The 18169-nt window shown below is 54.6% G+C and overlaps 1 protein-coding gene across 8 annotated transcripts in view; it reads right to left on the bottom strand.

The window, feature by feature from the left end:
• Window positions 1-18169, bottom strand: part of ZNF536 (zinc finger protein 536) — a 378875-nt gene that overhangs the window by 197925 nt on the left and 162781 nt on the right. For all 8 annotated transcript variants that reach the window (XR_004425151.1, XM_033128585.1, XM_033128581.1 and 5 more), the window contains one exon: window positions 1411-3582. Coding sequence is in view for 7 of the 8 variants with exons in the window: in XM_033128585.1 (XP_032984476.1) it covers window positions 1411-3580 (2170 nt within the window). In the remaining variant the exon portion in view is untranslated. The remainder of the gene's footprint in view (window positions 1-1410; window positions 3583-18169) is intronic.

Raw genomic sequence — 18169 nt, forward strand, 5'->3', positions numbered from 1 at the left:
TCTTGGACTCTCCGAGTGTCTCACCAAAAATCAATCCCACGCGAGTGTAGGGCTGCAGAGCACACAGCGTGATTGGCGGGTGTTGAAGCAGCGCGGCACTAAGTGCTGTTGGAATCTCCGGAATGTGCAGGTCACATTCATGTGCGTTAACAATTCTTTACTGGTTGGTCATCAGCCGGCAGGCCACCACTTTATTTTAGCACTAATTTTGTCCTGGAAGAGGGTGGACTGAAGCATGACAATAACGACAGAACGAAACTGGCATCCGCTTAGTAACTGCAGCCGTGGATTGCCTCCAATATGGAAATATTTATCGAAACCCAGAAGGGGGAAAAAAGAGAAGAAAAAACTTTTTAAAAATGACCCTCCACAGTGAGCTGCCGCCTCCTTAACAGAGAGCGACGCAGCCTCGAGGTGCCTCAAACCGCCTTTCATTTTCCAGCCTTAATGGCTGATTGCAGAAATCAATGTTGCCGTTAGTAACCGGGCATTTGTTATGGCATGACTTCCGCTGTTGTTAGGCTGCAGAATGATTACAGCATTAGCGAGATGCTTTCTTTATAAGGGGCTAGAGATACAACTTTCAATTTACTATCCATTAGTCCGGGGCCCTGGGAACACAGGTGGAGGGGACAGCTTACCTGCTGTGAGGTAGCAACTGAAATTTAGCCATCCTAGGATCGTGCGAGTTTTTTGGTTTGGTTTTGTTTTGTTTTTTCTTCAAACTGGGCCAGGAAGCTTCAGCATTTCACAGACATTTTGATGACAGATTTTCTGCCTTGCTATTTTAGACCCCCAAGCTGTATCACCCATGGAACGCAGTACAATTTAAGACATGCAGTCGCGCATCTGTGTTTCAAACCTCAGTGCTTTCCCAAAGTGGCAAAGGAGGGTGGCGTGGTTCTTCAGGTCAGAGGAACCTGGCAGGTGAGCCACACTACAATTTGGGAAGGACACAGGTTTGGTCTGGGGAGGGAGCCTGGGGAGTCCGAAGGAGAGAATTATGGGAAGCTACTCAGGGGGAAAGATGGCGACGGCCTCAACTTTCACGTTCACGTCCAGGACGGAGCAGAATGCCAGCTCCCAGGTCTGGACAGGAGGGTATGGCGAACGGGGTCAGGGCATGAAGTGGGGCGGGCAGACAACTGTAGGGGGAGGGTAGGCCACATCCCACTGGCCATGTCTACCACACGGGGGAGGAGGGTCAGCTGGCTCTCCTGGTAGCCAGTATTGACGGCGAGGCCAAAGAGGTGAAATGACAGGGCAGAAAGGCAAGGTCCACACACCTGCCATCGAGCCCCATGACCTCGGACCTGACTCTGCAGAGCAGCAAAGGCCCGCACAGAACCAGGCACCTGGGCAGGAGGCCCTGATGCCAGCTGCTCTTCCCCAGCCACCCTGGCAACCTACCTGAGGAGGACGGCGAGGAAGGGTGTGGGCTGTCCTCCTGGGCACTCCCGGTCTGGGAGAGCCCACCGCCAACCCCACTCTCCTCGGTGACGTTGGAAGAGCCCGGCGTGGTAGAGCGGCTCACGGACTGGGACTCCTGGTCACTGCCCGAGCCGCGCCGCTCGTCCAGGCCCACCTGCAGCCCGTCCTCGTCCCCCTTGCGGTCCCGCTTGTGGACGCGGGAGTGCACGACCACCTGGTGGTAGGTGCGGAACACGCGGCCGCAGTCGGGGCACTCGGTGGGCTTCTCCTTCATGCTCCCCGGGCCCTGCAAGTTATAGTCAAGTGCCTGGTGGAGCCCGTGTGACAGAAAGTCCCGGCCACCTTCCAGAGGGTCCAGCTTGGTTGGCAGGTCCCTCTGGGCGCCCACCTTCGTGCTGTGACCCAAGTCTGCAGGCACCTTCTGCTTGGAGCCGTCTGCTCCCACTAGCACGTACTCCCGCTTCTCCTTGTCAAACATGACGCTGGCGTTTGCCAGGGGGTCTTCCTGGCTGCGCTGGAGCTGGTGTCCCTTAGACAAGAAGCCGTGGTCCACAGCCATGCCCCTGGCCATGAGCTGCCAAGCCTGGTAGCTGTTCACAGGGTCCATCTCGGCAGCTTTGGCAGCAGCCTGCAACCGCTCGATGCAGCTGGACTTCAGCGGCGGCACCAGGTTGAGGCAGCCCAGGAGGGAGTGCTTGTCCCCCTCGGGGATGCCGTGGGCCACGCTGGCGATGGGGGACAGCAGCTTCCCCAGGACCTCCTTCTCCTTCCCGGGCAGCTCCCCCTTGCCGTAGAGCTGGCTGGGCTCGCTCAGGCCGGCTTTGTCTGGGGCCAGGAAGCCGCCCTGCAGGCAGGACAGGTACCTGGAGTACAGGTTGGCGTGGGCCTCCTGGGCCATGGCGCCCAAGGCCACGGGCACCTCAGCGTCACTGGGGGACTTGCTCTTGGCCGACAGCTTGTTGAGGTGCACCTTCATGTGGTTCTTGAGGAACCAGGGCTCCTTGAAGCGCCGGCCACAGATCTGGCAGCAGTGCTCGAAGGAATCCTTGTGCTTCCGCATGTGGCCCTTCAGGAACCACGCCTGGCTGAACACCTGCCCGCAGACCTCGCAGCGGAACTCGTTGGCCGCCTGCTCACCGCCGCCGCCGGGGCCCTGGCCTTGCGCCGACTCGGCCGTGATGTGCGCCTTCTCCACGTGGCTGATGAGCTCCTCCTCCTGCGAGGCCGCGAAGTCGCACAGCGTGCACTTGTAGGGCTTGTGCAGGATGCGGATGTGGCGCTCCAGCTCCTCGCGCTTCTTGAACTTGCCCTTGCAGAAGGTGCAACGGAAACCGGCGGCCGGGGCCACGGCATCGTCCTGCGCGCTGGCCTGCTTGGGCGAGGGCACCGGGTTGGCCGTGTCAGGCGCGCTGTGGTTGGCGGGCAGCGCCAGGTGGCAGGCGGCCGGCGGGGTGGGCTGCGCGTGCGGCAGGGGCTTCAGGTCGGGCCGCGGCTGCAGCAGGCTGCTCTTCAGCTGCTTGTCCCGCAGGATGGCCCGCTCCTCCAGCTCGTGCAGCAGGCGGTTCTCCTCGCGCACGCGCCCGCGCCCCTTGCCCAGGTTGCCCAGCTTGTGGGTCCGCAGGTGGATCTTGAGATTGCCCTTCTGCGCCGCCCGGTGGTCGCAGTAGGGGCACTTGAAGGGCTTCTCACCGGTGTGAGTGCGCATGTGCAGGGACAGGATGCTGTTGAAGCGGAAGCGCTTGCCGCACAGAGGGCACGGGTACTTCCGGTTTTTGCGCGCATCGTCCTCGATGTCGCTCATTTGCGACATGATGCCGAGGTTCTGCCCGTTGAGGAACTGCTGCAAGTCCACGCGCCCGTTAAGGCTGGTGTCCACGTCCCGGCCCAGCTGGTTGGCCAGCAGCGCCATCTGACTGCCCATGGGCTGGCCGCTCAGGGACACGTGGGCCTTCTCGTCGAGGGACGTGGGGGTCTTGTCCTCAGGGCTGGGCCGCGGGTGCAGCTCGGGGAAGGCATGGCTGAGCTGGGAGGTGATCTGGTGCAACTTCTGACTCATGGCATACTGGCCGTTGAGGACGGGGCCGCTCAGGTGGGGCTCCGCTTCTGGCGCCGCCGAGGACACGCCAAGGCACAGGCTGGCTTCTTCCATCCCTGAAAATGGAGAGAGAGTTCAGAGCTGTGCCCCGCACCGTGGCTCAGGGAAGCGCCAGCTTCAGCTGGCAAGGGATTTGCATTTCGGGCCTTACCTACACATAATAATGCTAAGGAATTACAGTGGAAAACAATCATAAAGAAATGAATTATTAAATGCCAATTATGCGTGGTGGCATTGGGCCTCCGATTTGTGTTGGCGATAGACTGTCCTCCTGGTGCTTTCTATTAACCAACTGCGATTCTTCACTCACATGTAAATCATGAATGTTTCACCACTGTCAACACCTAATAACCAATCAAGGGTCCACACGACAAACTCTCCTTCCCGTCCCCTGGGGACACCTGTCCCCTGGGGGCACCTGCACCTGTTGGTTCCGTTCAAAGTTGGCCTTGGAGTAGAACGGCTTTGACGGAAACACCAAACAGACTCACTTGGAGCTTTTGTTTTCAGTTCCCACGTTCAATACATTCACCAGTCTGAGATGAAAGAGATTATTTTACGTTTCGGCCAAAAAAAAACCCAATGGCATGATATTTACTGATACACAATAAAACAAGATAATGTTTGGGGGGAAAGAAAGTAAAGGACAGGCTTTAGAACAATAAAAGGGATTTTGCTTTAGTCAACAAAAAGTGCAGTAATATCTCATTAAGCTGATTAGTATGCTGCTAAGACAGTACTAGGTGCTGTAACACATGATTATAATCATAAAAATCCTTCAGTGTTTGCAAGGAAGCATTAACGAGGTATATTAAATTTTAAGGAGACTGCAAGTAGCGGCTTTGCAAACCTTAGAGATTAAGATTTAACCCTTATGTTACGAAACACAGTTATTTTGTCATTTGGTAACTGTGCCCATCAAAAAAAGTATAAATTATCTCAGTGGACTGTTGAGACTGTTCAAATTCAGGTGGGGGTACAGACTTAGTCACAGAAAGGGCTCTCCCTGTCCTTCAACTGGCCTGATACCTGAGGCTGGGACTTGGACTGGGCTGGAGGAGATCTTTTAAAGAACTAGATAAAAACCAATTAAAATCCAGGGAAGATGCCATAGGAAGTCTCACCAAGTTTCAGTGTTTTTAATAACTTTCCCAATATACAGTAATGAGTACAAATTGTACCTGCAGAATGTGCTTTGCAGAAAATTAGAACCCAAAGCTGTTTGTTAAACACTAACACTCAAAGCTGGTCTGTATAATTGTCTCCACCCTCACTGTCCCCTCTCCGGCCTGTACAAAACAGCAAAGCCAGATCGTTCAGGCCAGGGCAGAGGGAGTAGCCCTTCCACATCAGAGCACGTGGGGAGTTCAGCTCTGAAAGGCACTGAACCCATGCCTGGGCCCTCCTGTTTCCAGAGCTGTCGTCTACCCGAAGGAGCCCAGCTTCACTCCCTGCCCCTGGAACCGTTTTTGAACATCTATCATCTTTGTATCCCAATGTTTGGACGTGTTAGCCAGCCAGATGGTCCAGGAGCACCGCTTAACCCTAGCCAGGACTGATTCCTGGGCCAAGCAATTCCCCAGGGCGACCTGTGGGGACAGAGCTCAACCGTGGAGGAGGCACCTTTAGCCCTGGCAGGGTCTGCGGTCTGCTGGGCTTCCCACCAGGCAGACTGCATGGCATGGAGGGTCTCCAACAGGAGACCTGACTTCCTTGGCAAGAGGACGGGGCTAGGAGTCCACCTTGCAAGGAAGGGGAAGAAAAAGACACGGATGTTTATTTCCAGGAGGGAGAGAAATTGCAACCATGGTGCAGGGCCGTGTCCGTGACTGATGACAGGGACGTCAGCACACGCACAGGCACGTGGTCACTTGCAGTAAAAGGCTTCCCAGTTGCCATCTTTCCTTTTCATTTCTGGAGTCAGTCAAATCAATTAAAAAATAAAAAGACTCATTTTGGAGACTGGTCGGAAGAAGTAATTTCTCATGGAGATTCTTGTATTCACTCAATAAACTTCCTGAGTTCCCACTGTGTGTCAGCCCCTGTCCTTGGCACTTGAAGACACGCTGGTGGACACTACCGGCCAGCCCCAGCACTCATGGCACCCACTGGCCAGCACGGAGGAGCAGACCCAGTGTGCAGAAGTTACTGGGACAGAACTGGCACCTGGAGGGAGCCAGGCAGGGACTCCAGCAGCCCCCAGGGCGTGTCAGCAGCCCTTTCGCCCTCTTCAGGCCCCATCCAGCTGTGCTGGCTCCTCTCCTGAGCAAATACAGATCATGACTCTGAAGCCACTTGGGAGTGATCAGAATTCCACCCAACCGCTCTGGGGAAGTTTGGGTCGTCCAAAGCTAAGATGGCTGTCCCACTTCCAAAGGCTGCCCAGTTGGCCTGCTCAGAGACATGAATCCAGGACGATGGGCTATTTTCAGGTTGCTGCTGGTGAGCTGACGCCAATACAGCAGGAGGGAGAGGAGGCTGAATGTGCAACCCAGCAAGACTGCAAATCAGGTTGGATGGGGGCATCAAGGTGAAGGCCATCCACTTCCCCAGTCATGCTGGGCAATGAACAGCTCGACTTGTCAAATAAGGAATGTGGGGAGCTGTCAAGTTAGGTTTGAGTATGGAATTCTTTTATTATTAATTTTTTTTTCAATCAACAAAGCTTTTTAAAAGCCCCTTTAAGTCTTCAGGTGCCATTGCTGAACACAGAATGTTCTGGAATGTGCAAAGGCAAGTCAGCTACTCCTCCTCATACAGGTCTCAGCTCCCAAAGCCCCGTCTCGAAGGCCCCCTGTCCCCACCTTGTCTGAGGCTGATGCCCCCAGCCACTCTCTGAAACATCCCCTTACGTTTTTCTTCATAGTACTTAACAACCAAGGGAACCTTTTGTTTTGATCCTTCTACAGTCACGCTTCTTTTCCAGGTGGGCAGAATCGTGTCTGCCTCAATCACAGATGTAGTCTCAGGGCCCAGGGCAGAGCTGGCTCGTTGTAGGTTTAAAATTTGCTGCCTGAAGGGGTGAGTGAACGAACGGATGCGAGAAACAGCCTCGTGGCACAGCCACTCTCACACCTACCTCATGGGCCTCAAACTCAGCTTCGCTCAAGTCTATGAACACCAACAATCAGAACTCATCCGAGTCGCAGGTTCTCTGGCTACCCCCCAGAACCTGGGGTCCTGCAACGGCCAAGGAGACCTGCCTCATCGTCAGCGCTTTCACTCTGCCTGCCTGTGATCACCACCCCAGGCCTGGGCCACCACTGATGGCCCAGCTGCTGGGCACTAGGCGACAGAGAGCAACTATTCCCGTCAGAACTCAACCAGCACCACCGGACCCACAGGAGAACCCGGCGTTTCGCAGAGCTGGCAGTTCACTGGGAGACACTGCGGGATCACGGCCTCCACCCTCCAATGTGCTGGGGCGAAGCCTGAGCCCAAGCCCGCTATGGGGCAGGGCCGCAACAGACCATCACCTCAGACTCCTCTGTGACACCCGCCACCACAGTGCCCCGAGAAGGTGCAGGCACTCGATGGGCCATCCTAAGCAGTGCTGGCCACCAGACGCAGCAAGAAAGGAGGCGGGAGTTCTTGGAAAGAGCTCGGGGTGACGGGTGTGCTGTGCCTGGGCCAAGGCAGCCGAGGCAGGACAAGCTGGCCCCCGGCCCGGCCTGGGACTCACAGAACCTGGGTCGGCCCTAATTTCTCCAGCCCCGAAACCTCACCCAGCCACCTCTTATCTCAGTCGTTCAGTAAATATTTGCCGGGGCCTTCTGTGTACCTGCCCTCAAGGGCCCCTGGCTCCAAGAGCCAGCAAGAGCAAGACCACCAATAACATGGAAGAGATGGAAAGGTTCCCGAGAGGCTGCATCCAGAGTTGAGAGAAAGAAGAAACCACTGCAGCTGTGTGTGTGTGTGTGTGTACACACGTGTGCACATGGAGGGATCTCTGCTGGGGGAGGGCAGAGACCTAACCGGCAGCACTCTAGAAACTATATAAACGCTACACCGGGAAGCTAAGGGATCATTTATCCTACTGTTAGGACCAGATCCCACTGCAGCCCTGAGAGCTCCTGGGGGGTGGGAGGAGGGTGCCGCCTGTGGCCCCCCACTCAGATAGAAGGTGTCCGAATGCCTTCCCGCCAGCCCTCAGGGAGTAAGCACGGGGAGGAGGCGTTTCCTCTGGACCACACTGCTCCTTCACAGGCCATACTGAATGCCTGTCAGTGTCCGTGGCAGGGCCTCCGTGTCCAGCCAAGCAAGGCGGACAGCCACATGGACACACAGCACTGCTCGCATGGTCACTAGTAAGGACCGGAGAGCACTCTACGGTATGAGCACAACCCATTTCTCATGCCCGCGCCCTGGCTCTGGACCCCAGGACCTGTGACCCAGCAGCTGAGAGACCCGCATGGAGAAGCCGTAAGCCCACTGGGCAGCCAGGACCTTCTGAGTAATGTGCGCAGTGCCTCATCTACCCTCTCACCCAGGTAGGAAGGCCCTCAGCACAAGGAAAAGCAGTAAAGAAACTACTGACCAGGGCACAGCTCACTGGCCTCCAGCTCCGGCCTTGGCCCACAGCAGAGCAGAAGCCCCAGGAGCCCTGGCTGACTGACACGTGCAGGATTCACTGAACTAGAACGGCGGCCAGATGTGCTCGCCGAAGCTGGACAGTCAGAGGCCACTGCAAACTGTCACACCTGGGGCACCTTCCCTCCAACAGGGACCACCCCAACATCCCTCCCAGCTCTGAGCTCTCCTGAGCCCCAGGGTCGTGGGGGGGCCCCACTGGCACCCAACACCACTGTCACTGCTGGGCCTGAGTCCCGGCCACCACCGTGTGAACACAGGCAGGGGCTCCCCAAAAGCACCTGGGGGCCAGGGGCTTTCTTCCTGAGCTGTGCAGTTTCACACTTCCTGGCGAGGGTGTTCTCAGCATGTGAAACCCACCATTGGGTGCTCAGCTTGTCAAACTATGTTGTCTCCCATCCCATCATTGCAGGAAGCCTGAGCCTTTCAGCCGCCGTGAATGGTGCTGGTGCATATTCCGCTGCTGCACTTCTGCCTGCAAGACTGTTTCCTGGGATGCCAACGACAAAAGTTTTCACTTAACTCTTCCAATAGAGACCTAAGTGTATCTCTCACTCAGAATGAAATTTAAAACTATCAGGACACTAGAAGTGCCAGCTGCTATGAGTCTAAATAAATTTTACACAAAAGTTTGATTTTGCTAGCACAGAAAAAAGAGTAATCTTATGAATAGTCCAAAAAATACAGATCTTGCCAGTCAGAGTTTTATCCTTACACCATGAAAAAGAATAGTTGGGAAATAAAATGACTTTCAAAAGAACCATTTCAACTGGAGTTTTGAAATCAAATGTTGTCTAGCCAAGCACAAGTAAACGTCCCCTTTGTATCAACGTGGATGAAGGTGTTGCTTTAGAACGTCACAGAAGCCCCACAGCACCCGTCGCTGGGCCAGGGGAGGGGCGGGGCCACAGCAAGGGCTCCAAAGTGGGTCTTACCCAAAATCACACCTCGGTGGGCAGACCCCTTCCTGGGCGCACACGGGACCCCTGGCCCTTCCCCACAACTCACCTTGCTTTCTCACACTCAGGTGAGCTGTAATGAAGACAGCTTCATATAGAATACAATGGCTTCTTATTAAATACTGTTTTTCCAATTGTTGTAGCTCAGACTGTTTAACTAAGGCTGTTATAAGCATAATACAGTCCTGTTCTGAAGTACAGAACACCAACTACTGAACCTTTTCAGGGTCATTAAACAGCTGTAAACATTATTACAAAAATAAACCAGAGATTTCATGCTTTTACATTTTGGCCTAGAGCTTGCTATGCTGAGCAAGTACATTTTCTCATCTCTTACAATCAACGCTGGTGACATTTGGGCATCCAAACAAATTACATCACAGATATCACTGAGGTGGGCAGGGCACTGCCAGGTGATTAACAGATACACAGAAGGGGAGCACGGACGACCTGTTCCGTTTTGACTGATGTGCAGACGACGCTGTGAGACAAGCCCAGAAATGGTTAAATCCTCGCTGAATTAACAAAAGCGCAATATCCAAACCAGGCAGCGGTCCATGGCGACTGTGTAACCAGGGGAGTCCAGTCAGAGAGCAAGCTCAAATCCCCAAATTCCCCCGAGCGGGTGGAGTCATGGCCAAAGCCACGGCCCTGGCTGCCGGGAATGGCGAGCGGGACTCAGCCGCTGGCTCCGCCCCTGGCTCCGCCCCTGGTCCCGGAGCTCCAGGCGCCTTCCATGTTGGTGAGATGACAGATGCAGGACTTGGAAGAAGAAAAAGGAATAACAAACATCCTCTTTGAAGACTTTGGATGACTTCCCACTTCTCAAAGGCTAAGGGTCTCTCTAGCATGTTGGCTTACAGAGTCTGGGTAGAAACCGTGGGCCAGAACTGCAAGCAGGTAGATAATGAGCATGTCAGCTGGGCCAGGAAGCCCCCCAAAGGGCTCTCCCAGCCACCTTGTAGGGTAGAGAGCCTTCGGGTCTGAGATCCTGGCTCCCTGTCTGCCCACACCTTGCAAAGCCAGGCAAACACGTGCTGGGGATGGAATTAGAACAACCCAGGAGGGTGGGGGTGGCTGTGAAGACCACTGATGTGTCAGGGAGAGCAAGCTCTCAAAAGGAAAAACAAATACAGTGACTGTCATCATGTCCTCTTCCTCCTCCTCCTCCTTCCCTGTCTCCCCATCGTCCCATCTTCTCCGTCTCAGGCATCACCGTAATCTTCATCACCGTCGTCATCAGTGACAGCGTCCTCCTCTTCCTCACCGCACCCAGTGCCAACTGTGCCGGGGATATCAGTCGTTACCTCATGGAGCCTTGTGGTAGCTGCCCCACTGTCCCTGTACTCGAGCTTAGGAAACGGAGGCTCAGAAAACGTGCGTCCCACCAGGCCACACAGCTAGGAAGCCCGAGCGGGACACGCGGGTGAACAGGCTGGCTGGTGATGCCCGTGGCGTGTTCAGACTTGCTGGCTGGGTGCTGACAGGTGCCAGCTCCTTCATTTGTGAAATGTATGCAAACAAAGGAAACCACAGCTCCTGGGCAAGCTCAAAGGAGGCCAAGGAGAAGTGGAAACAGGCAGAACATTCCAGAGAAAGCGTCTCCAGGGGCTGGCACGGGTGCGATGGGTGTGGGAGGGGCACGTAGATCTGGACAGGTGACAAATTGGTTCCTTAGTGGCTGGGGGAGAGGGTCACACAAAAATGTACTTCTGATATCTTGCTTTGTTAACAGCCCTGAGGGCTGATACAATGTTTCATGTGCACCTACCCCGTGTCAGATGGGCTATTTCCCCAACTAGACTACGGTAACGGGAGGAGGACACGTGGTGGTCCAGAAACACGCACCCAGTGTCAGCCCTTCCTCTGGTGTCTGTCTGACCTTGGGCACCTGCCAGAGCCTCGGTTTCTTTATCTCTACAATGGGCTGATAGTAGCTGTCATACACACGTCACGGGCTTTTGAGAAAGTGAATGGGATTGTGGGTGAGAAACGTGACTTACATGCAGAGGCTGTGCCTATGTAGGAGCCGAGCACAGTGGTCAGCGGAGCGTTCTGGGGGAAAGAACCTGGCTCTGGTAGGGGAGGAAACGCCAGAGGTAAAGGACAGAACTGAAGCACGTAAAGTGCTTTCCTGCCCCTAATCAGGTCAGCTTCACTGGTGCATCTGTAAGTAGGGCTCGTGTCATCCAATACCATGTCCTGACGCCTCTGTGTGGCAGGGACTGGGGCCGACCTAGAGATGTACATGCAAGGCCAGATTCTTGCCTTTGAAAGCTGACTCAGGGACAGGGAGATAGATGGACCCACAAAGACAAGCAACGGGAGTCAACGGAGGAAACGGAGGCACCCAGCATGTGCAGTGGGGCAGGCGTTCTGGGGAGAGAAGGGAAGAAGACCAGTGAGCTTCAGGACTGGGAAGGGGCCAGCCTCTGCTCAGCCTGGAGGATGCCACGAGGCAGGGAAGAAAGGAAGCGTGTGGGGCACAGAGGGATCAGCATGTGCAAAATGAGGACTAAGCACAGAATGTTCCGGGAGAAGAGGAGAGACGGGGAAGTGGCGGGCCAGGCACAGACTTACATGTCAATCCGTGGAGCATGGAGTTTAGATCTGGGGTGAAATAGGCTCCAGAAGCTTCTTGGTGTCATAGCCTGACATGTTCAAGGTGTGATCAAAAACTATGGTGAATGTTTAAATAAATAAAAAATATATTACAGTAAAAGACACATTGCCATTAATCCCCCTCAAAATACTCCCCCTCGCTTCGAACACACTTATCCCATCATTCTTGCCACTTTCTGAAGGGGTCCTGGAAGGCCTCTTTCATGAGTGTCTTTAGTTGCACTGTCATGGCTGCGTCGACGTCCTGAATAGATTCAAAATGTTTACCTTTCATGGTCATTTTGAATTTGGGGAAGAGCCAGAAGTTGCACGGTGCCACATCGGGTGAATAAGGTGGATGAGGACACACTGTAATGTTTGTATTTGACAGAAACTGCCATATACCAGAAGTGATGTGTGACACAGAGCCTTTCCATTGTGATCACAAAATACGGTGAATGCTGCTGCCGAGTGCCATCCAATGGAAAGGCAGGGATCTTCAATACGGGAAGTGGCACGTTGAACCTTAGTAACAGTGTGTGACAAGTTTCAACTTGTTCAGTGCAGTCAGTCGGGTGTGAGCTATTGTTGAGAGAAGGTGTGTTTCAAAGTGTGCTGTAAATCTTCCTCCATCATGACAACACTCCGTGTCAGACATCGCTTCTGGTTTATGGTAATTTCTGTCAAATAATAACATTATGGGGTGTCCCCATCCACCTTATTCACCAGATCTGGCACCGTGTAACTTCTGGCTCTTCCCGAAGTCAAAATGATTCAGGACATCGAGGCAGCCATGACAGCGCAACTAAAGACACTCACGAAAGAGGACTTCCAGAACTGCTTCAGACAATGGCAGGAACTATGGGATACGTGTGTTCAAAGTGAGGGGAGTATTTTGAGGGGGATTAATGGCAATGTGTCTTTTACTGTAATAAATTATTTTATTTAAACATTCACCGTAGTTTTTGATCACACCTTGCATGCCTCACACCACTGCTGTGCCATATTAGATCTTTTCCACCTAATGTGGATCAGACACAATGGATAAAAATAAAGGGAAAAATAAACTCCGGACCACAGACTCAACGTCAGAGGTAGAAGTCGTAGCCCTTGTGAGAGCCCCATGCATGAGAGAGAAGAGGCACCCAGAGTTTGGAACACAGTACTGGTCTCCTCCTCCCTCTCTAGCAGCAAAAAAGTGGGAGAAGGACTATTCCCCAGGTCCCCTGGCAGCCAGTCCCTCCCCGGCCTTCCAAATGCGCAGCCCACATCCACCCTCCAGGCTCCATCCTGGTGTCCCTGACTCCAGGAGACCTTCCTGGGTTTGCCCCAGGCTGGAGGTGGTCACTCAGCCCCCAGACACGTTCGCGCAGCTGCCTCTGCTGGAGCTCGGTGAGAGCGGGCATCGTATGAGCCTCGCCTGCAGCTCCTGGAGGACCAGGTTGTCCGCATGACGGTCCTGGGAGCTTGGGATGGGTAAGTGCAGAAGAGGGTGATGGCCAGAGCACCCCAACAATGGACAGCATTGGGTGGGCAAAGCCAGCCCTGCCCCCCACAGAATCCAGGCCATGACACGGTGCTTCCACTTCCCCCAGATGGGATGGTTTGGAAAGGAAATGGTCCCCTAATTCTCTGTAATTGATTTATCTGAACTGTGTCCACCCCATCGCGGAAAACAACAAAAGCTATATTTACAGAGGGAGCCCAAAAAATGTATACACATTTTAAGAAAGGAAAAAACTATTAAAATTGTAATACTCAATATATACCGATAACAAAAGATGAATACAAGTCACGTTTGACTTCTGCAATGACAAGAGGTGTTCAGAGTGGTTCCCATCAGCGTCCAGACACTTCTGATTACGGCAAACTGCTGCTTGAGCATAGATAACATCTCTTAAAATGTGTGTACATTTTTTGGCACCCCCAGTACATATATGCTTTTAATGAATGACCTACCTCTAAAATGCTATCGCAAAACCGAGAAAAATACCAGCAGTTGTCATGTAGTAGACTGATTATTTCTCTCGCGCTAGCTCTCTCTCTCTTTTTAAACAGACTTCATCCTGGCAGGAAGTTAGGTATTTAATTCCCTATTAACCTGCCTCGGCTCCCTGCTCAGCCTCAGCATACAGCCACTGGCCTAGAACAAAACGGGGAACCCGGCCCCCACAGAACCCCTGCAGTCCCTTCCTCCCAGAGGACAGCAGCGGCCAGGGGTCAGGCGCCCAGCCACACCTCAGCACCCTTTCACCCCTGACTCGAGCTGTTTGCATCTGAGCATTTCTGGACTATGATAGCGTGTCAAACGTTTGTTTTCATTTCACAGAAGTCTCAGATTGGATTCGGGGCAAAACTAAATATAATGTAGAAGGCACACATGCAAGAGTGATCAAAGAAAGAGCCTGATTCTGAACGATTCACAGACATCGGCACAGGGAGGGTCGTTCACAAGGGCACCTGTGGAAGACACGGGGTCAGATGCGCATCAGCTCATCAGGACACACTCACTCACTAGCGAGCAAAAGCCCAGGCACACAGTAGGGACTCTGCGCCTGCAGCCACTGTGCTCAGGCCAACAGGGGACCCCAGTCCAGCATCTCCAGCTCCTGTGCAGGTCACTAGGCTGAACCGGACAGGCCTCTCCCAGGAGAGGAGGGAAGACTGGCCCATGAGCCCCCAACCAGAGCGGCAGGAACACCTGCTGGGGGGACTGGCTGCGCACTGGCCCAGTTCACAGACACAAGGGCGGCTGGGAGCCGCTGCCCCGGCCACTGACATCACCACCACGTGCAGATGGACTCCAGGGACAGAAGCAATTTCCAACTCGACCGGGAAGGAAGGGGCACAAAGACAGATTCTCCACTGATGTGCCTGAGGAGGGAGCGCCTTCAGGTCACTTGTGTAAACCTGTCAGTACCTGGAGAGAGGACCCCTCTCTCAGGGCACCCATGGGGGGACTCGGTGCCCTCCTGTGTATTTCACTCTCTCTTCTGCAGGCCTCCCTCTTCTGCAGGCCTCCCTGCTCCCTGTGCCCTGTTAGCTGGTGACAGAGTACATGTACCACCAAACCCCAGGCCAGACTGTGTGGCCTCCTCTCTGTCCCCTTCCTGTCACAGCAGCTTTCACACTGGGCCAGGCTGGGCTGTGTACTTATCCAGAAGCTCCATGAGTTGGGACCACGACCATCGGCCTCACTGGGGTCTCCCCCAGCACTGCCATGGGGCCAGGCAGAAGATGCACTCAGTCAACATTTGCTGAATGAATGAACAAAGGAGCAAGCGAATAAGTAAATGACTGAATGAGGAAAGTAATGAATAAAGGAACAGACAGACCAAAGAACAAATGTGCCAGACCTGGTACACAGTGTCCATCCTCGGGGAGGAAGGGGACACCCAGGGGAAGAGGACTCAGCCCACAGGCCACTCCTGGGCCACCAGGGCCCCTGCTCTCTGACAAGTGTGCTCCTTAGAGACTTACCTCAAACACCGGCCCGGCCATGCAGCTGTGCCCCACTGCCCACCTCCTCCTCCTCAGAAGGAGCTAATCCCTGTCCACGTCACAGTGGATTATCTGGGTCCCTGTCTCATGGCCCAACACCCCTGTCTGGGACCTCAAAGGAACCCCATGTCTGACCAAAGCCCAGTGCTTTGCACATAACAAATTCTGGGTGAAGGGGTTCCCAGGCCCTCAACCTTCCCTTTAGAAACCCCTCTCCTTTGGACTCCCCTGCTTCCTTCAGCATACTCACACTTGCGCATGCAAACATTCATTCATTCATTCATTTGTTCATTCACTCAGCATTTCCTGACTATCTGTGTGTGCACAATGCCTGGCTCCACAGAGAGAAGAATCAGAAACATCTGCCCTCCCAGGACTCACCCGAAACACCAGCCACAGGCATGACCACCTCTGGGCACCACTCCCTGGCAGGTGGGTCAGGGGACTGGGAGCTCTGTGACGACAATGCCTGTGCGTTTCCACTGCCTCTGAGTGCCGGGAGCAGGGGAGGCCTGGGGGCCATCTGCTGCCAGGACGACACTGCCACTCTCTCCACGCCCTTCCCCGGTGCTCCACGCTGCAGCTGGGCCGATGCCTCCCTCCTGTCTTCCCAAGATCCCGCCACAGTCAGGTACATGGGGGCCCACAGAGCAGAACAGAAGGCCCCCTCCACTGCGCCCGGAACAGCGCCTCCACGCCAGGCCTCGGGAGCGCGTGTGCAATGAACGGCCCCTCCGTAGGGCGGGGTGCTGGCCTGCTCTGCCAGCGGGCACCTGCCTGCCATGTGGCGGGGCATCCCGGACAAGGGCGCTCTGCCTGTACCTACAGCAGGTGGCCTGGCTCCTGCCTGTGGGCTCCTGCATCCCTGGAACCACACCTGTATCTCCGGGGCCAGCCCTGCTCTGAGTCACAGCTGCCCGTCTGCACACTGAGGCGACCGGCCAGGCTGGCCACTGCTTCACGCCTCAGTGTCCTCCTGCCCCGATTTACGCCTGCGTGGCCCACCTGACACGGCGGGAGCTCCCAGCCAGGCCCCGAGCCCGAACCATCACCAGTCACGGCGAACGGCTGCAGCCCGGCATCCCTGACGCTGAACACGGGGGGGCGGGGACACGTTACCATGAAGCAGTTAGTATCCCTCTTCTTATAAGGGAGGGAATGCCGGCAGCCAGCGGGCGGTCCCCCTACCTGGACAGGCTGTGCTTCATCCTCACGATCAATCGTCACACCAGCGCCTCCCTACCCTCAGGTCAGGGGGCAGCAGGTATTTCCTAAGGGAGACTTCCCAGAGGCCCCGGGCACTCCCCAGCTCCCAGGCCTGGGGTGCAGGCATTACGGGCACAGCTGTGCCCGCCGTCTAGAAGTGACTGGCCCACCGCCAGGGCTACTGTTACCCTCGGGGCTCCCAGGGCAGGCTGTGTTCCGGGACCCTGTGACAAATGAAAAGATGGCTGCCGCCACCAGAAGGTGAACTGTGTCTTATTCCAGAAGAAGGGAAGGCCTGTGAGCTCCAGGGGACACGTCCTCAGTTACGCATCTGTGATATGGGGGCAATACCAAGGTCGCTGGGAGGACTGAACGGGAACACGCGTGTGGGGTGCTGGAAGCCACGCCTGGCACCGAGCGGGCAATCTGCAAAGGTTGCTGCTGCCCCCTCTTCTCTTCTGCGACGACAGTGACCTGCTGCGTGTCACCACTCCCCGTCCTGGTCCATCACCTTTCCAAAGCCTCCCCGAGGTCCCACCTCCCAGGCCCCATGGGGTAGTCAAGAGGTTAATCACCTCACCTTTTTTATTTTAAAGCATTTGCAGTTAATGTGGAAAAGCTGTACACCCCCACCTGAAGCCTGGACAAAAGGTATGCGAACAGGAAATTCACAGAAGAAAAGAAATTTGGCTAATGACCACAAAAATGTCACTCCTAATTAGAAAGCAAAAAGACTCAAATTAAAACAATAGCAAGGTTCCATTTTAAAATCCTTACATTAAAGACTGCACTGGACCTAAATTTCCTCCGTAGTATCATGGCGCACCCACCCTGGGACGTGGGAGGGGGGTTAGGTGGCCTTGTTCCAACCATAGCTTCCTTCCAAAGTCAGGTACCCACAGCTACGACCCGGGACCCACCGACTGCTGTTTCAAGGAAGCCAGGCGAGCATTCTAGAAAGTGCTTTCACAGGAAAAGGCCCTGGTGCTAGAAGACAAAGCCCCTGCTTTCTGCTTTACCCAGAGAAACCTATTAAAAAGCATCTGCAGTCTTGCCAAGGATACCAATCTGCTGGGCAGCACGCTGTGTGCTGGGCCCAAGCGACGGGCCCTGATTACAGAGGGGTGCTGTCCCCGAGCAGGTGGCCAGCCTGTGTCTGCTTGCCCTCTCTTGTCCCAAGGGGGACCGCCATGTAAGTACAACAGGCAAAGATCACAGCCACTGTTCTTTCTGGGGCACAAGTAGGAATTCATGCCAAAGGCTTCCACCAACTGGCCCCCGCAGCCCATCAATCCCACTTCCCACCACTCTCCTCCACCTGCACCCCGACGACCTGGGGACACTTCTCCACCTGTGAATGAGATGTATGCATGGTCCTCTCTATGCAGACTGTGGTACTGAGCGTGGCAAAGCTGGAGAAACCTCCCAGGTCATGTAGTTCGAGTCACCTAGTCTGATGTGCCCATTTTATGGATGGGTAAACTGAGGCCAGAAGACAGGCAACCCAGCTAAAGTTACATACAAGTTAGTAGATCTGTGTCTGTGTTTTGCTTCCCTTGGTTACCTCTTAAGCACTCAAGAAATGTAGTCAGTGCTAAGTAAATGCTAGTTGGCTGGATGAAAGAAGAAACAATGTACAAAGAGAGGGACAGTCCGACCAACAAGTTCTGGAGTGTTCTTGCCTCTCCACTCTAAGCAGCTAAAGGGGGGCTAGCTGTTACAAAAAGATTCCAACAGTATTACCCCCTCCTCCCCTACCCCCCTCCCCGCTGGACCCCAAGCCCAC

Source organism: Rhinolophus ferrumequinum, chromosome 15 (genome assembly GCF_004115265.2).
Source record: "Rhinolophus ferrumequinum isolate MPI-CBG mRhiFer1 chromosome 15, mRhiFer1_v1.p, whole genome shotgun sequence".
Classification (NCBI taxonomy): Eukaryota; Metazoa; Chordata; class Mammalia; order Chiroptera; family Rhinolophidae; genus Rhinolophus; species Rhinolophus ferrumequinum.